This window comes from Dermacentor albipictus, chromosome 1, assembly GCF_038994185.2.
Source record: "Dermacentor albipictus isolate Rhodes 1998 colony chromosome 1, USDA_Dalb.pri_finalv2, whole genome shotgun sequence".
In the NCBI taxonomy this organism is placed as follows: domain Eukaryota; kingdom Metazoa; phylum Arthropoda; class Arachnida; order Ixodida; family Ixodidae; genus Dermacentor; species Dermacentor albipictus.
The window spans coordinates 347,190,463-347,212,006 of NC_091821.1; the positions used below are offsets into that span (position 1 = coordinate 347,190,463).

A 21,544-nucleotide genomic window follows, 5' to 3' on the forward strand; every position below is an offset into this window, starting at 1 on the left:
TTCCGTAATTTACGGCAAAGTTTCTCACTAATCACAGATACAGCAGCACCTGTATCGACGAGGGCAAGACATTTGATGCTATCAACAGACACTTCAATAACGTTAGCGGGGGAAAAACGAGGACTTTGATGTTCCGACGATGACGCAGTTCGTGCCTCAGGAACTGCGGAAATCAGTTTTCCGCCTCAGTAGTACTGGCACTGGGCCTACGACGCATGGGTGAGAGTGAGCGCCGACGAGGGGAAGGCGAGCGACGAGTATTGTAGAGCTGTGACTGCGGTGCTGGTATGTCATCAGCAGCGTAGACTTCCGATGGTGGTCGCTGAGGCATACGGTATGGTCGGAATCCGGAGCTGGGTGGTCGCGCGGTGCCCACGAAGGCCGGCAAGCGCCGGCGGCAGAAGCGCGCTACATGCCCCGGTGTACCGCAGGCATAGCATATTGGGCGGTTGTCAGGAGTACGCCAAGGATTTGTGCCTTGCTGCTGTGCGCTGAAAAAGGGAGCGACCTGCTGGCGAGGCGAGGGCGGATGAGAGAACACCGGCTGGAGAGGCGCTGAAGGCGGAGGAGAGAATCCCGGCAGACGAGGCGCCCGTGCAGCGGCTTCAGCATACGTCAGAGGCGCGGCCACGGGAGCCGGCTGACACGGAGGTGGAAGAGCTTCGGTCACTTGCTCTTGAATTACCTGTCGGATCGCTGGAGCCAAATATTGAGAAGGCTTCTCCGTGGTCGGCAAAATCGAGAGCTGTCGCGCGACCTCCTCGCGCACAAATTCTTTTATTTGCGTCAGCAAAGTTGCGTGGTTGTCGCCAATAACCAATGCTGCTAACGAATCTTCCGTAGGCGGTGGGCGCCGAGCTAAGATGCGTTGTTTCCGTAGCTCGTCAAAACTTTGGCACAAGTTGATAACTTCGGCCACCGTACGCGGATCCTTCGCTAGCAACATTTGAAATGCGTCCTCATCAATGCCTTTCATAATGTGTTTTATCTTGTCCTGTTCCGCCATTGACGGATTCACGCGCTTACACAGGTCAATGACATCTTCGATGTAACTTGTGAACGTTTCACCGTGATGTTGCGCGCGCCCCCGTAAGCGTTGTTCTGCGCGAAGCTTGCGCACAGCGGGGCGCCCGAACACTTCTGTGAAACTTGTCTTGAATCTGCTCCACGTTGTGAAATCGTGTTCGTGGTTTCGGAACCAGAGGTTCGCGACGCCGGTTAAGTAAAACAGCACATTGTGCAACTTTGTGACGTCGTCCCACTTGTTATGCTGGCTCACCCTTTCGTAAGATGACAACCAATCCTCCACGTCATGATCATCGGTGCCGCTAAAGATGGCAGGATCACGCTGGCGCAATGCACCGGAAACGATGACCGTCGGAGGCTGGGGTGCATCTTCCTGGGTGGTTTCGTCAGGCATGGTCGCAGCAGTCGGTAGCGTCCTGCTTCGGAGTTCCAGTTTTTGAGGTTACCCCGCAGCTCCACCAAATGAAGTGGGGTTTATGTAGCTCGTTCGAGGGATCGCAAGTAGCTCTAGATACGAGTCCTAGCGCTTCGCACCAACAACGCGCGCTCGTGTCTCGCGCCGCAGCGGTGGCAGTCCGCACAGTGCCACATGCATATTACCCGCTACAATATATATATATATATATATATATTGTTCTATGGAGCAAGGGACGAGCACCTATCGAATTCCACAGGTCATTGCTGCCCACGTGGGGGGAAAGGTGTCTCACTTTGAGAAGTATGAGGTGGTGGTATTGCGAGTTCGCAAAAGGGCGTGAAGACTTGCATGACAATGAGCCTTCGGGGAGGCCGCGTAATCGCTGACTGATGACATCTGCCGCATGGATGCAATGGTGAAATCGGATCGGCCTGTGCGCCTCGAGGACCTTTCCCGGGAGCTAGGCATTTCATATGGGAGTGTTTACGAGAGCTATCAGGGATCCTTAGGGTACCGGAAGGTTTCATGTCGTTGGGTGCCTAAGCTGTTGGATGACATGATGAAAGGCAAGCGAGTGATTGCGTCACTGAATCATCTGCGACGGTATGCTAAGGAGGGTGAAAGTTTCTCAGACCGTTCAGGAAACTTTCACCTTGTATTTCACGCCGGAATTGAAGCAGCAGAACATGCTGTGGAAATATCCGGGTACACCCGTGACCAAAAAAAGAAAAAGAAAGACGTTCAGAGCCGTTTGTTGGAAAAGGGATGTTAACGATCTTCTGGGATCAGCGAGGACCGCTCCTGGTGGATTTCATGCCACAAGGTGCAACCACCAATGCCGACAGTTACTGTTCCACACTGTCACGTTTTCTGGCTGCCATCAGGCGAAAATGCCGAGAGATTCTTGATATGGACAGCGCAGATATCTTCTTCGACAATGCGAGGCTACATATGGCAGTCAGAACCGCCGAAAAGCTCCGGTCATTTCTCTGGGAGAGTTTGGACCATCAACCACACAGTTCGGAGCCCGCTCCTGCTGATTTCCATGTTTTCGATCCGCAGAAGAAATTCCTGACTTCACAGCGATTCATGTGCAACGATGAAGTCAATGCAGCAGTCCGACAGTAGTTCCACTGAAGCGGCGTGGAGACTGAGGAAAAATAGCGTAAGGCACGTAGAATACCACGTATATTTGTATTACCCGTGTGTACCTTATTTTGTCTAAGAAAAAATAGGGGCAAAACCTTTTCAATTGCCCCTTCTACATACTACGTGGCCGTCTTCCCACACCTCACACACATACGTTTTCCACTTCAACAGTTCTAATGCTAACCCATTAAAATAAAACTGCAACTGACACCTGCAGCGAAAGAATTGTGTTTTCTGTACAGGGATGGTTGTCGCTCTTGTACAGCGTGGACAAGAGGAGGAGATCACGGAGACACGGATCATGAGAACATTACAACAGGCTTTCTGAAGCCTACAGAACGGTGTCTAAACATATAACGTAATCTATGCGAACACTGCGAAGCAAAATTGCACAGTCAGTGCAGTGTATACCTACACTAACACACACATGTCGCTGAAACTTCGAGGATAGCAACGGCCCTTAAAAAGAGGTGATGGACTATATACGCAAATAGCGATGGAACGGGAAGTCTAGGTGTAACGTAGATAGATAGATAGATAGATAGATAGATAGATAGATAGATAGATAGATAGATAGATAGATAGATAGATAGATAGATAGATAGATAGATAGATAGATAGATAGATAGATAGATAGATAGATAGATAGATAGATAGATAGATAGATAGATAGATAGATAGATAGATAGATAGATAGATAGAGAAAAGAAATACATAAACTAATGGGGAAATAAATAATTGCGTGCAGGAAGAGAAACGAGAAACTGCGGTGTCGAGACGCTTGTCGAGTGTCGAGACGACGAGGTTAGAAGCAACGTTCGCGTAATACAGCAGTCGTCTTCTGCCTCAGTGTGACGCGCCCGCTACATTTGTTGCAATGTGCATAACCAGAGCGCGCTGTGTCAGCGACGTGAGAACACCCAGACACAGTGTGCGTGCAATAGTTGCCGCGTGTTTGAAAGTTTGCCGTAGCACAAGGTTCAAGGGTCTTCAGTCCCCCAATGTGTTCATCGCTTGCTCGCATCAACCCGTCTCTCTTCAGCGGGCGCGCTATGTGCCTGCAAGCCGCGGTCGCGTACTCGCGCGCTCTGACGGCCAGACAAAGAGCCGAGGCGCCAAGCGGGTGCTGTATCTCGCTCGCTCACTCGCCAGCGCGGCCCTGTGCCCTACATTAAGCGGTCGTGGGTGCGCGACGAGGAAATGGTGCGGGAGGGGGTGGCTACAACCGTGACGGCAGCGGCGGGGGAGGACCCCTCGGATTACCTTGACATTCCATATTGATCGGAGATGAAAAATTAACGTGCCGCACCGCTTCCGTATAATTGCAGGGGAGCTCTGGGCGCGCTTGCGGAATACAAACGAGCCGGCGCGCCGGCCGCGGCAGCTCGCGCGCGGTTGCTTCATTCAGCCACAGGCAACTCATGCCTGCGTACAGGGGGCGCTGTCATCGAGCGTTATTCGAGAAGAGCCGCCGTCAGGAAATGCTTTGCATTCATTCGCACGCCACCGTCGCGCCGAAAATGGACGATTGCAATTGGAGGCGTGCGCGCGAGCGCACGCTTCCCGTTCTACGTCGTTCTAATAGGTGCGCCTATACGTGACGAAAAAGCGTTGGCCGAGGCTCTCTTGAAGTTGGCAGGCTCCATTTGTGCCTGTGTGCAGTGTCCGACATTGTACCTTTGATTACACGCAGTGCGTCGCCATTGCTCCCACAATCTGATAACTACCGTGTCGTGTGTTAACGAATGTTTTCTGTGAATGACGAACTGAATGGCACATTGCGATTGTCGCATTCAGCTGATTAGGTTTATTGAATTTTGCTTGCCTGGCGTCGTCAGGAGCTGTCCTTGCGTTTCATTTCTCTCGAAGGCCGGCGACGTGTGGTTATACTGCATGCTGTGCCAAATGAAAGAAGTGTTGCCCAAACTCGTGCTTGATGTGCTGTAATTTCGTCAAATGACTTTGTAACAGCGTGGCGGTGCACAAACTGCACCACTCGATTCGTGATACCACATTTATAAGCTTACAAGCTTCGGCATAGTTTTACTCCGGTGCGAATTTATTCGAATCCGCAAGTCCGAACTACACCCCCCCCTCCTCCTCCAAAAAGAAAAAGAAAAAAGAAATATACATAAAAGAAGATGTGGGGGGAGGAACCGCTGGTAATACTACATGCTCTGAATTCAGGCCCTGCCTATTCTGAAAACAGATCTTTTCATTACGTCTCCATTACCACCAAATCATCTGCGACAGAAGTGGCTAAACAAACTGGCTAATTTCTGAGGACCGCAGCACAATCTCTCAGTTCGCGCTGACGCAGCTCTAGCTCGCGCTCGACAAGTGCTAGAGCAACCGTGTGTATACGCGGCTCGTTTCTGCGTCCTGTACTGCAGACACAATGAAGCGCATAAATAGAAAGGCAAGAAGAAACGCGAAGAGACGCAAGCTTAGGACCGAAACGAACAGATGCCAAACAGACCGCACTAACGGATGGGTACGATGGTATCGTCTTTCCTTACTTCCTTCTGTTTGAGGCTGCGTTGAAACACTACTTGCGTTCGTCTACGACCTCCATAGAAAAGCGATCCTCAGTAGCAGTGCCAGCCAGCCCCACGGCCGGCCCTTTTCATTCGTCGGCCGCGCACTTAAGCTTTCCGGAGCGGGAAGCTTACACCGCTAGCCTCCCCCACTTCTCCCTCCTCTTTGCGTGCTTTATACGAAGCTGCAACAGTGAAATGGCGGTAAAGAAATAAAGAGAGCGATAGAAGTGCCGTTTCCTCCTCGTCACTCCAGCCGCCTCTATTGCTGGCCATGCAGATCCCGCCCACGCATCGCGGTTCTAATTATCTTCCTCCTTGGAGCAGCGCGCCAGCGCTGGCGATTCAATTAGGCCTCGATCACCCTTCTTACCACGTACACGCGAATGTGCCTTTCCTCTTTACGCCTGTTCCTCCTCTCTCTCAGGGTTCTTGCCGCCCCTCTGGGCACAAATTGGAAAACAAGTTCTATTTTTCTCTGTCAATCGTCGAATGAGAAGGAGCGGGGGCACGCAAAGTGGGGAGGTAGATCGGCAGCGAGCGAGTGACATTGGGATCACTGGGCGAAACGAACGCCCTCGCAAGTTTTCGGGTTCGGACAAGTGTGTAGCTATAGGCAATCGCGGCGTCCTTGAAACATGTGACGTAGATTAGGTAGGAGATGAAAGAAACCGCGTGACACTGTTCTTGCGCATTTTACGACAAAACTGAAAAACGCAAAAGTTGAGTGACTCAGTGAGTAAACGTTACTTCGGAGGCCAAGCTGTTCACGTTCCAAGGTAGGCGTCCACCCTAGCCGTGGTCCTGTGTTGATAGCCTGGTTCTGTTCCCCAGCCGAACTTGGTCCTCAGCTTTCGGTCTTGTCAGCTGTGCTTCCCACTGGTCTTCTGTTGCTGCTTGGATAGGCGTTGTGCGCGGGTTCCTTTTGCATTCCCAGACCATGTGGTAAAGGCCGTTCGGTGTACTGCAGAATTGGCAATTTATTGTAAGTGTTGAGGGGTACATTGCGTGTAGTAGAGTGCCGCGGAGGCAATTGCCCATCTGAAGTCGGCGTAGTATGATGCCTTCTTCTCTGTTAAGCTTGATGAGTGGCGGCGAACATAAACTCATGTTATTTTTGTAATGTTCTATAATGTTCTAGTATTTTCTTTGTGTCATTTCGCCTTGGTATGACGGTAGAGGATGTCCTGGTGGAGTACGGTGCCCATCGTACATGTTCTCGGGCAGCGGGAACCGCTTGGTTTCCCACCAAGGATTCGTGTACCGGGCTTCAAACAATGTACGTTTCAGGGGTGTCTTGGTTCTTGATGATATTGAGTGCATTCTTACTAATCTTCCTGCCCAAAAATGGCAACAGGCTGCCTGTGAGTCTGTGACGACAATGACCCATGCGTCACACCGGCAGGTCCGTATGGCCATTGCGATGGCGACCTGTTGGGCTACCTCATTATCCCAAGCTGCTGATGCAGCTGCTAACTCTTCGTTCTACTTGTTTGTTACGCAGAAAACATATCTCCCTGACTTGTATCTCGTGGCGTCCGTGTACCTTATTTCTGCTTTTTTTGCTTTCTTTGTTTAGCATCTTTCGCAGCACGGTGACTCTCACTTGTCTTCCACTCATGCATTCTGGGTGCATGTTTCTTGGTATTGGTGCTACGTATATATTTGCTCTCAGGCTCTGAGGTACACGCCATGGACTGTTGTGTTCTTCTTCAAGAGGGTATCCAAGTCTTCTGAGGAGAGCTCTACCGGCAGTGCTAAGCTTTAGTACTTCGATTTGGTTCGTCTTGTGAGCCTCAGCACGTACGTACAACACTCGAAAACTCCTACTACGCCAGGAGAGCTTGAAACCCTATCCATAAACATACTTTGGAAGATAAAGTTAATCGCAGTTCACCTATAAATTCGCGAGAAAGCGAACGTTTTTTTTAGGAGCTGCATATGTATGCAAAAATATGCGGAAACAAGTCCACGAAGCCCACACATTTTCAAAGGTCTTACGACGATGGCACTTATGGTTTTTTTTTTGGTTCAGTTGAAGGTTCCACGCATTATACCAGCTCCATTTTAATTTCTGCCTTAATTTTACTGCAATGCACGAGGAGATAGGCTGCACAAGATGTCCTTATGGGCTCCGCGAAAAGTGCCCATTCATTAAACTTGTATATTTCTCGACGTCCTTTACTGTTTTACTCATTCTTTATTACGCGCACGAAAGTTGACAAGCGAAACGTAACCTCCGTTTTCCTTCCGTCACCTTTCTGCACATGCTTTGAGAACACTGCTCTGAGAGAAAATGTACAAGCGAGCTAGCTGCCCAATGTTTCAGTTTTCTTGCTTTCAGAGCCTGGAGCGCAGAAATAACGTGCCGAGCGTTGTTAGCATGAAAAGTGGGTCACTAGAGGTTGATAGATGGCAGTGTTGCCCAATGATCAGTGGAACGTCGAGCTCTTGGGAAAAAGGGCCACGCTTCTTTTTTCTTTGTCACAACGCCTGTAGGCACACACTCCCACGCTCCCTATACGACCTATAAACACGCAGACTCCCGCGCGATTATGAGAGAAAGCGGGATTACCGGCGTTCCTAATCGAGTGAATCCTGGAACCGTCACCGACTTATGCCCGGTGGAACGACCACTTCGCACCGCACGCAATGCCTGCCCACATGGGATGCGTCCCTCACTGCCGACCTGTAATAACTGATAACATCGCACGTTTCGCAAAGGTCGGTGCGCAAAAAAGCTTCTCCATTCGTTGGAGAACCCGACATAAAGGCTTTTACGACAGAGGCTTTGAGTCAGAATGTGCAAGTACATTCAGGTGACCGCCGACAAAAGGCTGGTTTTGCGTTTTTTGTTTGTAAATAGCCCTGCTGGCTACCTTATGTTGTGTAAATGAGTAAGAGAATTAACGTGACAAAAAAAAGGGGGGGGGGGACAGAACAGAAAACAATGTTAATGAAAGCACTGAAACGATGTAGCGATGCACCAAACTGACATCACCGAAACGCGCCCTGTACTAGGCGTGTGTGCAACCGGACGGAGTCTTCCTCTTCGAATTCGCGTTGCTGCTTGCGCCAGTGGCCGGTTTGGCCAATTCACACTTAGTACAGCTGAGCGGAATCTCGCAGATTAGTCCTAGGGAACAGCAGATGAATATGATGGTGTGTAATGCTACGGTCACTTGATCAAAATGAGCAGGTGCGTTTGGATGTAGTGGTCGTGATAATGTTGATCGCATTAACACAGAGTCATCTTTTCAAACGCTAGGCATCTTTAGAGTGTTTCACAATCTTTCCGAGTTCCATACATCTATCTATCTATCTATCTATCTATCTATCTATCTATCTATCTATCTATCTATCTATCTATCTATCTATCTATCTATCTATCTATCTATCTATCTATCTATCTATCTATCTATCTATCTATCTATCTATCTATCTATCTATCTATCTATCTATCTATCTATCTATCTATCTATCTATCTATCTATCTATCTATCTATCTATCTATCTATCTATCTATCTATCTATCTATCTATCTATCTATCTATCTATCTATCTATCTATCTATCTATCTATCTATCTATCTATCTATCTATCTATCTATCTATCTATCTATCTATTTTCCCACCAACTTGATCACTGCGTAGGTAGTCGATGGTCCACTCCTTGGTGTTGTGCCATTACCACAAGCCCGGATTCCGAATCTGCAAGATGCGGAATCTATCCTGCGAGCGCCATAATTGACGACTTGCGGGAAACCTGCTGCGCATGCGCGAAAGAAGCCGGACAGCAGCGCCCTCAGTTTGGTTGGAAAGCAAACAGACGACTTTCCGCCGGACCACGTTGATCCGGCCGACTCGGGGGTTTCCGGGCTGCACGTTTCGGCACAATGCCAGCGCACTGCGTCGCGTATGGCTGTACTAATTACTTTTACGGCAAAGAGGCGGTGAAGTTTTTTAGATTTCCGTCAGCAAAACTGTATCCCGAGAAGCGAGATGCTTGGATTGCTGCGGTAAAAAGGAAGAATGAAGACGGTTCGTTGTGGCAACCGAACGAACATTCACGCATTTGCAGCGCGCATTTTATTGCAGGTAAGTGCTAAAACAAACTTGATAGACATGCGAAGAGTTTTGAGCAATGCATGCTGTTGAGCTAGGTAGTTTACTATGCTTCTAGCCAGCGTAAACAGAATCGATAAGGTGAAACGCGATCTGGCATGACCACCCGTACAGATGCTCCGCGTATCCGGGTCGTCCGTCTATGTCGCATTTCTCAGCCGTGTCCTTTTGCACTGGTTTCTGCAGTTATGATAGCTTTGCTGGTTTTGCTAATATTTTGAAAAATTCCAGGGCGGCCGTCAACTTTTAAGAATCATCCCGACTACGTGCCAAATATGTTCTGCTACAAGAGAACTCCGGGCCAGGCTGGTGCGGATCGGCACAGCCGTTGGCTGAAAAACCAAGGTGAATGCAAGGTTTCAGTTCGTGTGTACTTGTTCCGTTTTTATAGGTTGAAATAGGGATTGATGTGAGCTAGCAACCGCATACGCGCGACTGAGCGCGGTGAGTTTCAGAAGCCGCGCGGAACGCTGCAACAATACGTTTAAATGGAGAAGTAACGAGATTAGCGAAATTAAAGAACTGCAGACCTGTTAAAAATGAAAACGTACAGCTCGAAATTGTTTTGCTATGCGCTTCGCGGACATTTTACGCTAATCGAGTGAGCGTGAAGTGCTGCGTTGTAGTTCAGAAGCGACCTTGCAAGTTACCACTTTTTCGTTTTCGCGCTCAACGTCCTGGAGCAGCCTATCGAGTATGAGAAATACTGTAGTGAGGAGTGCTGGTTTAAAGCGTTTTTGACGTGTCCTCTTTTCGAACACTTGAACGCGCGTTGTTTCATCTTCATGGCAACGCGCCCGTTCATGTCGTGATTGAGCGCTTGTCTTTCGGACTACGGCAGACTTACCTTAACCATTGAGCTACCGTGGCGGATTAGTACCCCTTATCGCACGAACAAGTGTTAGAGCTTTTCGACGGGAGCATGTAAGTACCATGTAGCTTGTGATAGGGATGTGCATGCTGTATTTGGTCTGAACCGCTGCAAAGCGGTGAGCACTGAGTGTGTACTTTTAACACAGCTTTGTGTTTGTTCACAACGGTGATGACAATGTGGATCATGGTCTTTGAATTTTTAGAGGCACCTGGCATTGTGGTTTCTCGTTTGTTTGTCTGTGCATGCTTAACCTGCTTTTTTGTACACTTTTTCTAAAGGCTTAGCTGATTTTCTCTAACCATCATGAAACTTCATTACAGGCGCTGTTTCTACAAAGCAGCAAGGTAGCAAGAACACAGCAAGTCAGCTCCCTGCCACACAGCAACCTACAGCCCCTTCGTTGAACCAAGGGAAGGCCAATAAAGGTACATATACATTAGACCGAAACAGCAAAAGGCTGTCATGGTATGCTCAGCGTTAGCATTATATTTACTAAGAGCACATAGCAAAAAAGCCTATAAGGTTGTAAAGGTTCTTCCTGTAGTGACTTCGACAAGTTATGGAAATGTTTTGGTATTCTTTCACTTCATCCTGCAGGTGCTGGCATGAATGAAAATACATCTGCAGCCCAGCCGGAGCTACTAACCACCACGCAACAGCCTGCATCCCCATCACCGGCACAAGGGGAAACCACTAAAGGTATTCGCTCACTATACGACGTCAGTATAAAGACATTTAGGTATATGTAGCATAGGTATTATGACTTGTAACCTGACATTAATGTTTCCTGTGCTGAGTTTACTTTAATCCACTCTGGAATTTGTCTCAGCATTATATAACACTGCACTTTATTTTCGACATCAACAAGAGTTTACTGCGAATAATACAGAAATACACCATCAAAGATCATCATCAGCCTAACTGCGCCGACTGCTGGGCAAAGGCCTCTCCCATATTTCTCCAATAACCTGATCGTGTGCTAGCTGCAGCCTTATCCTGGCAACCTTCTTAATCTCATCCACCTACCTAACATTTGACGTCCCCTGTTATGCTTGCCATGCCTTGGAATGAGTCCGTTATTCTTAATGCCCGTCGGCTATATTGCCTTCTTGGTTTCAACCAAGCCGTCATCAACACGGATTTGTTCCCCGACCCCTCCTGTTCTTTTCTTGTCTCTTAACATTACACCTATAATTACTTTCCATAACTCACTGCAAAAATCACTGGCATGAAACTGCACTTTCAGCACTTTAGTCCCGTTTTTTTTTTCTGTAGTGGACCTTGGCAAGCGTTATGCTTGGCTTTGAAACAAAGCTGGGTCCGTGATAATTTTCTAACCGGAGCGGAGTGAGCATGGGTTATTATAGGTCAACATTAGATTGGTTTCGTGCGGTTTAACGTCCCAAATCGACTCAGTCCATGAGGGACACTGTAGTGGAGCGCTCTGGAAATTTTGACCAGCTGGGGTTCTTTAACGTGCACCGACAAAGCACAATACACGGGCCCCTTGCATTTTGCCTCCATCGAAATGTGACCACCGCGGTATGACACTCTTAAGATTCCTGTGCCGTATGCAGTACAGCTATGGAAACAGTGGTTGTCAGCAGGCAACCAATATGTTCTATCACAGCACCTCTACTACCCGAGTGAAAGTGACAGTTTGTTTCCTTTTGCCATCATTTGCAGATACCAAGCCATTGCAGGCACCGCTGCCAGAATGCAGTTGTCAACAGTGCAGTTGTGGCAACGTGAGACGCATGGAGCGCACTCTCGGTGAACTGCAGAAACTTGCTATCCAGCTTCAGAACAGAAACCTAAGGCTTGAAAACAAGCTTGAAAGGGTAGAGTCAAGACTTCTCACAGTAAAAATACTGCGTGATCCAAGCAAATGCATGCATTACGTTGGACTTCCAAACATTGAAGTTTTCCAAATCTTACTGGACTACCTAAAACCCCTTGCTAGTGAAATGGCATACTGGGGTTCGAACCAGAAAGGCGGAAAGAACCTCCGTGGCCGTCGAAAAGATAGTGAATTGGAAAATGAGTTCTTTATGACATTGCTTAGGCTGAGAAGAGGAATAGGTGGTGTAGAGCTAGCACGCAACTTCCTAATATGTGAAAGCCAGGTTAGCCGCATTTTCACCACATGGGTGAATCTGCTGCAACGAGAGCTAAAAAAACTTACTACGCTACCTTCTCGGGAAGCCTTGCAACCATACCTGCCGAAGTCATTTCGTGACTTTGCGGACACAAGATTGGTTCTTGATGCAACTGAAGTGAGAATTCAGCGACCATCGTCGCTAAGTGCCCAAAGGCAAACATTTTCAGCATACAAACATTTCAACACATACAAGGTGCTTGTGGGGTGCACTCCCGATGGATACATAGCGTTTGTTTCCCGCCTTTGGGGTGGGTCAGTGTCAGACACGACGATCCTGGAAAGCAGTGGATTGCTCGACGAGTTAGTAGAAGGAGATGCAGTCATGGTGGACAAAGGTTTCACCTTCCCCTACATACCACCTGGAGTGACTGTGTACCGACCACCATTCCGTCAGCGTCATGAAAAACAGATGCCACCAGCTGCAGTCCATGAAACGCGGTGCATTGCCCGTGCAAGAGTCCATGTCGAACGGGCTATTGCACGCGTGAAAAGTTTTCGTCTACTTGACCGGCCATTCCCAATTTCCATGATTGATATTGCTGACCACGTGTTTCAAGTGTGCTGCTTCCTCAGCAATTTTAGGAATCCACTCATAAAAGATGAAGTGGCTGTATAAGCACATCTTATTTTGTTATAGCGCAAGCTTGACAAGGACATAAGAAGGCACATCTGACACACACAGCGCTGTGTGTGTCAGATGTGCCTTCTTTTGTCCTTGTCAAGCTTGCGCTATAACAAAATAAGATATGCCGTACCAAGAAGCCCCTATTGCTATCCTTATTGTATAAGCACAGAAAAGAGTTTCAGTGCACAAAGTGCTGTTTTTCTTTCTTTGCTGCTACTACTGTGTTGCGATTTTACTGTTTTATGAGGAAATAAATTGATGAAAACAGTGTAAAATTCAAGTTGTTTTATTTTCAGTCTCTTCAGAGAAAGCACACATATGGCACCAAGGAATATTGTCATTGTGCTGCCCTAAGACATGCACATAAAACATCCTGTGACATATACAGAGCACACATCAGCTGACACATTCAAATGGCTTGTGAAATCCTAGATTTTTTAATCAGCGTGTCATCACGGTGCACAAGCAACAGTAATACAGCATCACAAGAACGCATGATTTGGCTGTTTCCTTCGCAGTATGTGCACTCTTTCATTTTAGCTAGGATACTATAAACCTCAAATTGTTTTCTGAGCTACTCTGCTCTATTAATTCGTAGCATTGCATTTATCATTGTGTGTGCACAGCTGCTGCATTTTCTTCACATTAAGCTAGTCCACCTTGCTACCTCCAGTCTCCCTATCTTACAGTGTGCACGTGCAACCCTGTGTTTTTCACTTCAACAGTGTAGACTCTGGCTTTCATCAGCAGCACATAAGACTGCACTGCACAGTCTTCATGCGTCCGCCCATATGCCATTGCTTCTGACATTGCTTTGTCATTTGGGTAATTTGGGTCCCAAGCAAACCCTCTGGTTTCGCGACGTGACATATTCTCTTAAATAATGATGATGTCAAGGGGCCTGTTCATTCAGCAAACCAATTCTTGTTGTTGGCTTGTCCAAGTGTGCGGGTGCATATGCGCTGTCTTTCCTCACTTGATGTCGCCTTCAAAGACTCGTAGTGAAGAGCCACAACTTCTGTGGCGTGACTGCCCCACTGATCTTCCTCGTCACCAATTTCCATATGTACATTTGCGGCTGCTTTCGTGACCAGCTGAGTTTCGCGGGGGCACATGTATCGCACTGCATGCAGTGTTGGGCACGCAGTCACAAGGCTTGCCTTCAGCTTGGAAATATCAGCATCAGAAGTCACCTTCTGGCTCGGGTTGTAATCGCGTAGCTGTTTTGGACATGATGGCTTGTTGATAACGTTCCTATGGAAAGGAATTTCCTGCAGTGGATGTTTTGCTGCTGGTTTCCTTGCTGAAATTAAAAATTGAGCATTTCAGAGTTTTTTATGCACTTTTTGGGTATAAATAGAGACAACAAGCAGGCCCCATAATCATGCACTGCTTTTCGCCAAAGGGTTTTATCGTTATACATGCACCAGTAGCAAGTTGAGCATGCAAGTGTGCAGTGATTTTCACAGTTTCAAGAACCATGACCCAGAAGCTTAACTAAAGGAAGTATTTAGCAAATAAATTTGCAGAATAATACATGCATAGCAAAATTACTTCAAAGAAGTAATTAAAGTACATTACTAATTACTATCCTGAATGTTCTGACAATGTAATTAAATTACATTACCAATTAATGATCGCAAAGAGCAATGACATATTACAATTACCTTCGGAAGGTAATTGCAATTACTTTTTAATTACTTATTACTCTTCATATTCAGAAAAAGCTGTATGCAGCTCCTACAGCCATCTCGTATTTCTCAATTTACTTCATCGCAGGGGTAGCTGAGTTCCAGATTCAGCGCCTAAATATTTGCCTTGCTTTGAAGACAGGGTGCCCTTTGCACGGCCAAATAGCCGTTCTACTGATATTTTTTTAGGAGCAACCCTGTATTGTGTATGGTGCAAAGCTTTTTTAGTTTTGGGTACAGCTAAAAAGTTGTTAAATCGCTTGTCGGTACGTCTGGGTCCTCATCAAGCGCCAGAAGCTATCTATATTTCCCTTTTCTCAAATCCAGCTTAGCAGTTGAACGCACCCCTGTTGAAAGCAGTTGGACACGCCCCTACGTTTTCAACTTCATTGCCTTACTGGCCCAGGCTTTTCACGTTGCTCGATCCTGTTTTCAATATGCCCAACCCGGCAAACAAGAGATCAAATCTTTGCCAACACCACAAAGAGCTGGAGTGCAACCTCGATATACAAGCAATTTAGGCAGCAATTAAATATTTTCGCTCCCAAATTACTCACAAAAAGTTAATTAGGTTAATAAATTACTAGACCAGAAAAGTAATGACTTACACTACAAATAACCAAGAGAAGTAATTAAATTGGCGTAATTGGATTACAGTAAGTTAATTACTGCCACGTATGGAATGATACAAACCTTCTGAAGGAACAATCCACTTGCATGGCAAGTCCGTGCATGACGGCTTGTTTTTCCACGCACAGCCCCCTTGTCGGCAACGGTAAGAGGCCGGCAACGTTCTGGCACGTCTCACTCAACCTGAAAAGTAACAAGTATTTATAGTACCTGAAAATATTGTTCAGTGCGATCTACCATCGCATCGTATCGTTTTCTTCCGGTGCGCTTTAACATACTCAAGCATAGTGCACAAACCGTACGAAGTCGGGGCTCCCGAGAATCATATGGTCCTCCCGTTTTTTTTTATTTATTTAATCACATTGCGCGACCGTGCACCATACAACGGCCGTTTAACCACGGAAGAGCCAAGTGCTTTGACAACCGAGCAGCCTCCTGGACATTTATTACATATCGCACGACCATCGATCATGTCATGTAAGCGGCTTAGAACCCCGGAAATAACCGATGTTAGTGCAAGCGTGAGCCTCCCACGCTACTGCCGCGCTGTGCAATAGTATAGAGAATCAGAGAGAGAGAAGCTGCATTAACATGCATGTATGTGCTAAAAACAGGATACTCTCCTGCGCGCAAAGCATTTCAGAGTCATTGTAACTGTCCCCGAGTCATCGAAAAAGGTCAACGCCTCCCCGAAACCGTACTTAGTTTCCTGCATGGCGATAACCGCTTCAGCAGTGGCGACGGAGGAATGAAGTGTAGCTGGGGCAAGCCGATGCCCAGAAAGTTTGAAAAGTAACAAATATAGCGACAGGTAAGGTTGTGCTTTGCATCAGAGTTAGCTGATTTTCGGAGCTTTGCAAATGATAGCTATTCGGCAAGTCCCAACGGTTCAGTTCGGCTATATTGCATTTTCAATAAACAGCTGAGTAAAAAGTTTCTTACCTTGCAACACATTCACAATGTGCTCCAGCGATGTTGCCCGAGGCTCGATGGTATCATGCAGACACGGTGTACGCACCTGGTCGCATAGATGGATTGCACGCCGCCCGCACTACCCTTCTTCTTTGAGGGCCCGTCCACGATGAGCTTGACGCACAGAGTGCGTAACTGAGTTTAAGTATTACCAAACACTCGCTACTTATTGTACACTACGACAGGTCTGTGGTCCATCCGTTCACCGAAAATGCGAACGATACTGGGTCTTCTTCAATCATTTTGCAAGCCTACACCAGGAAAGCGCGTCCACAAAGCAAATGGCACTGCTTGCTGAACAGTTCGAGTTTTCCACACAGATAGCCTCGCACCCAAAGCGCTGCAGCTTTTGGTGATGTACTATAGACGGCGCTCGTTTTCCCGCAAGTCGTCAATTCTCCCTTCACAAGACAAGATGCTGCGCCTTCGTCCGGGAGAAGCCTCGGCGAAGCAGCGTGTTTAAACGTGTCCGCGTGTGCCCGACAGCCCGGCGCCGCACCTCCCTTGCCTGGAGGTCACCGCGCGCGCGAACTTTGAACCGGGTGGCCAGCGCGGTCGCTGGTTGGACCCCTCGGACGACCGTCGTGTGCTGACTTTGTATTGGGCCGTTTGAGTGACAATGGGCCTCGGGGATTATAAAAGCAGTGACACGCCGCTCGAAAACAGGATCAGCCGACCCACCGAGAGAGAGTGTCGCTCCCGACTGGGGTGAGATGTGAAACGCGTTTTCGCCGGACGCCGTCGTGCGAGAACAGTCGCGTTTGTGTGAGCTCTCGGCCCCAGTGCCGATCCGTTCATGTCCTGTATGATAACCTGTATATAATGTATAAAGTCCCTTTTGTTATTCTCATCGACGCCAGGCTCGGAGTCTTCGCTACCAACGCTCTGTCACGAAACGGGTGACGAGCGCTACGGGACCACAAAGCCGTAATCGTGGTGCAGCGGTGCAAAGTTCGTAACACTGCTGGCACCGGTTGGATGTCATAACACTGGTGGCACCGGTTGGGAGTTCGTAACACTGGTGGCACCGGTTGGGAAGTTCGTAACACTGGATGGCAGCTACGGGATTGACCGGCATCAGCTACCTCGGCGCGGTGAGTGCCTGAAGTTTACCTCAAACACCAGACTTTCTCTGACACAGGTTATAGTAGCTCAGGGATTGACTTGGTGTTGCATTGTGTTTAACCTTGTGTGTTTCAAGCCTAGTAAGAGTGTTTTGAAAACCAGGGGATGCTGAGAGGGTAAACAGGGCAGTGTGTGAAATACTTGCATATGTCTTACTAGTAGTGTTATAGTAGCGTACGGCAGGTATATTCAAAAAGGGTAAACAGCAGGAGGACAGTGTGAACGATGGAGAAGTACAAGGTGAAGGAACTTCTCGAAATTTGTGAGGAGTTGGGCATTGAGTTGGGCTCAACCAAAAGAAAGAATGCGATCCTTGAGGTCATGAGGACTGGGGACGTAACGGCTGAGGAAGCCGCTGAGGCCTTGGCGGGTATCAATGAACGTCGGGAAAGGGAGGAGAAGGAACGTTGCGAGCAGGAAAGGAGAGAACAGCAACGTCGCGAGGAGGAAAAGGAGGAAAGGAGAGAACAGCAACGTCGCGAGGAGGAAAAGCAACGTCGCGAGGAGGAAAAGGAGGAAAGGAGAGAACAGCAACGTCGCGAGGAGGAAAAGGAACTTCGCGAGGAGGAAAAGGAGGAAAGGAGAGAGAGGCAGCGACGTGAGCACGAGCTTAAAATGAAAGAGTTGGAGATCCGAAATAACTCGCCGGCGCCTAGTCTCACTTCTAATGTTCCAAGAATACGCGATCAACTTCCACCCTTTGTCGTCGGAGAGGATATGGCCAAATACCTCGTGAAATTTGAGCACGTGTGTGAACGGAATAGCATTGAGCGATCCCTTTGGGCACAGAATCTGTTAGCGTTGCTTCCTGGGGAGGCATCAGACGTAATAACTTGCTTATCGAAAGAGGCGTTTGAGAGCTACAGTGATGTGAAGGAAGCGCTACTGCGGAAGTACAAATTGTCGCCCGAAGCTTTCCGGCAGAGGTTCCGGTATGCAAAAAAGGGTAAGGAGTCGAATGTTGACTTCGCGTTTCGTCTAAAAGCCGACTTGGTGGAATGGCTGAAGGGCGAAGAGGTTTACGACGACCGTGACAAAATTGTCGAATGCATCGCGTTGGAGCAGTTCTACCGTTGCATTGATGAGGATGTCCGGCTCTGGCTGCAAGATAGGCTAAAGGAGGTTAAGCTAAACAAGGCAGCAGAGTTAGCGGAAGAGTATTACACCCGCCGCAGCTTGCACAGCAAGGCAGTGCGTGTAGAAAAAGCAGATAGAAGAGATGTGTTTTACGGGAAGCCCGACGAACGGAAGGAAATCACGCGTCGCGAGTTTCAGGACGACGAGTCCCTTCCCAAAGAAACTGTAAGGGATGGACAGAATGCATCTCAGAATGATGACGATGGTCCGAAACAGCGAAACGAAATGACGCGTTCTTTTGAAAAACGGAGACCGTTAACCTGCTACAATTGCAAAAAGCAAGGGCACATCGCTGCAAGCTGCCCAGAGAGAATTGCTTTTGCAACGATACGGGAAACTCACAAGAACATACGTCTATTGGAGCCCTATGTGCAGGAAATTAAGGTAAACGGCAAGAAGTGCCGAGCACTGCGGGACTCTGCAGCAACTATGGACGTTGTTCACCCGTCTTTCGTCTCCTCGAGTGATTTTACGGGAGAGTGCGTTAGGATACGGCAAGTGGCCGAGAAGGAGAGTGTCTGTTTACCGATCGCAACGGTTAGCATTGAAGGAGAATTTGGGAAACTTAACACCGAAGCCGCTGTGTCAGCCGCCCTCCCGGAGCAATTTTCCTACCTCTTCTCAAATAGCTCGGAGCAGCTGCTGAGGGATCAGGGCAAATCATTCTTTGCCGACGTGGCGTACATGGCCCCCAGGCGATCCAAAGCGCGCCCGCTGTCGAGGGAACTTGACTTTGCGTCGGTGAGCGAAAGGCGGTGCGGCACACGGACCGATCACGGTAACTTGAGTGGCGAGCAGTCACGGGAGAGGCAGAGCTCGGAGGCTGGCCTAGACGAGCGGGTCCTGGAAGTGAGTGGGAGTGACGCGTGCAGTGCTAGCCGCGATATAGACTCGACGCCGCAATTAGGCGACGCGGGCTCCGCACTCGCTCCGGTTTCCGCCAGCCGGCAGGAGCAGGCTGCAGTTGAAAGAAAAAGTCTGATTCGCGAGCAACAGGAAGATTGTTCATTAGCCGATCTGAGGAAGAGCGTCAAACGGGGAGTGGAAAAAAAGGGGGTTTCATTTGGCAAGGAACCTGGCTTATTGTACCGCCGCTACACGGATAAGCAGGGTCGCAAATATAAGCAGCTTCGGATTCCGCGAAAATATCGCCGGGAAAAATGAATGACCTCATTTGCTTCCTCAGAAGTATGTTTTCGGTCCAAAGCGATTTTAAGGGGACCATTCTATTTGTAATTATTATTGCTGATTAATAATTGTTTCTATTTTGGTGTGTTGTTGATTTGAAAACTGATTGTTTAAGCCTTGTGTGCTAGATCGTACACCTGCCTCTTGTTGCAGCGGGAGAAAAAAAGGGGAAAACAATTTAGTTAGGTTGCTTTGAATTATGGCCTTGTCTGGTGTTTGACGGGAGACAGAGGGCACTTGTTCGTGTTGGGTGTTGCCTTTTGCCGGTCGATTTTGCAAGCTGCAGAACGACCAAGCGGGACCAGTGGCGAGAAGCAAGGTCTTAGGAACGACCCGAGCGGAGCTGGTCAAGGTGCCTTGGCGACGACGTGGTGAGCAGAGCTCCTGTCCTGGCGAGTCGGACCTGGGCACGTGATGTTACCTGGCGTCCCGACACTGGACGTGAACCTGGACGAGCCGGACGAACGTGCGCGCCTGGCATCCGAGCCACGTGGAGGCAGCTCGTCTTCCCGGCGCCTTATCTGAGGGCGGGGATGCTGTTGTGCCATTACCACAAGCCCGGATTCCGAATCTGCAAGATGCGGAATCTATCCTGCGAGCGCCATAATTCTCCCTTCACAAGACAAGATGCTGCGCCTTCGTCCGGGAGAAGCCTCGGCGAAGCAGCGTGTTTAAACGTGTCCGCGTGTGCCCGACAGCCCGGCGCCGCACCTCCCTTGCCTGGAGGTCACCGCGCGCGCGAACTTTGAACCGGGTGGCCAGCGCGGTCGCTGGTTGGACCCCTCGGACGACCGTCGTGTGCTGACTTTGTATTGGGCCGTTTGAGTGACAATGGGCCTCGGGGATTATAAAAGCAGTGACACGCCGCTCGAAAACAGGATCAGCCGACCCACCGAGAGAGAGTGTCGCTCCCGACTGGGGTGAGATGTGAAACGCGTTTTCGCCGGACGCCGTCGTGCGAGAACAGTCGCGTTTGTGTGAGCTCTCGGCCCCAGTGCCGATCCGTTCATGTCCTGTATGATAACCTGTATATAATGTATAAAGTCCCTTTTGTTATTCTCATCGACGCCAGGCTCGGAGTCTTCGCTACCAACGCTCTGTCACGAAACGGGTGACGAGCGCTACGGGACCACAAAGCCGTAATCGTGGTGCAGCGGTGCAAAGTTCGTAACACTGCTGGCACCGGTTGGATGTCATAACACTGGTGGCACCGGTTGGGAGTTCGTAACACTGGTGGCACCGGTTGGGAAGTTCGTAACATTGGTAACCTATCGGGTTGTACTTGGAAAGACTTGGACAACCCGATATTTGGCACCGGGTATGTGCCAATCCTGAGTGACCCTTTTTGACGCCAACTTGAGTAACTGGGTAGGCGTCACCGCTTACGCGTCGCTCTTCAGAGACGAAAACGATCCCTTAATATTTCTCCGGTGCTCGGTGAAATCAACCCTTGCCAGGCGCGGACTTCGTGGCGGCGGCGCTAGATTGTCCAGCGTGTGCAGTGGGAAGTACGACAGGGGCTCCAGCTGCATATACGTTTCGGCGTTGGCAATACGGTGCGTCGCTACATTGTTTCAACGCTAACCGCATCACCGTCGACATTCATCGTGAGGTGGGTTCTGCCAGATTTTTTTAAAGCTCTTCGAGCTCCCAGCGTTGCTTGCGGACGAAAGTATCAGTTGTCGCAAGTTGGCATTAAATAGGTTCAATACCCAGTGTTAGATATTCAGGAACACAAGCTAGCCCGATTGTTGGTTTCCAACCCGGTTCGCTGAACACAGCATCCCGATGCTCTATCCATTAGGCGATGGACTACATAGCGACAAAAGTTGGCGGGAAGGCGCTCAGGCGCAAACAAACAAACAAACAAACAAACAAACAAACAAA

At 48.7% G+C, this 21,544-nt stretch overlaps 1 protein-coding gene and 2 long non-coding RNA genes across 3 annotated transcripts in view; 1 reads left to right on the forward strand and 2 right to left on the reverse strand.

Moving 5' to 3' along the window:
* The window catches only part of LOC135920347 (uncharacterized), a 304,841-nt gene that overhangs the window by 145,386 nt on the left and 137,911 nt on the right, over positions 1 to 21,544 (reverse strand). The window lies entirely within an intron of this gene.
* Positions 8,942 to 12,933, forward strand: LOC135918632 (uncharacterized). The gene is made up of 5 exons (XM_065452292.2): positions 8,942 to 9,227; positions 9,486 to 9,599; positions 10,449 to 10,553; positions 10,726 to 10,827; positions 11,815 to 12,933. Exons 1-5 carry the CDS (start codon positions 9,026 to 9,028, stop codon positions 12,903 to 12,905), a joined length of 1,614 nt encoding a protein of 537 aa, XP_065308364.1. The 5' UTR covers positions 8,942 to 9,025; the 3' UTR covers positions 12,906 to 12,933.
* Positions 13,185 to 16,577, reverse strand: LOC135918707 (uncharacterized). Its single transcript, XR_010569750.1, has 3 exons — positions 16,178 to 16,577; positions 15,299 to 15,418; positions 13,185 to 14,217 (listed from the first exon to the last, which is right to left on the reverse strand). It is a non-coding gene; the product is annotated as an uncharacterized lncRNA (long non-coding RNA).

What these genes read in the sequence shown, in the direction of transcription:
- LOC135918632 (XM_065452292.2), top strand. Translation starts at nt 9,026, where the DNA reads ATGCCAGCGCACTGCGTCGCGTATGGCTGTACTAATTACTTTTACGGC. An exon ending in CCAAGGGAAGGCCAATAAAG is followed by an intron (nt 10,554 to 10,725) that starts GTACATATACAT and finishes TTCATCCTGCAG; the next exon opens with GTGCTGGCATGAATGAAAAT. An exon ending in ACAAGGGGAAACCACTAAAG is followed by an intron (nt 10,828 to 11,814) that starts GTATTCGCTCAC and finishes CATCATTTGCAG; the next exon opens with ATACCAAGCCATTGCAGGCA.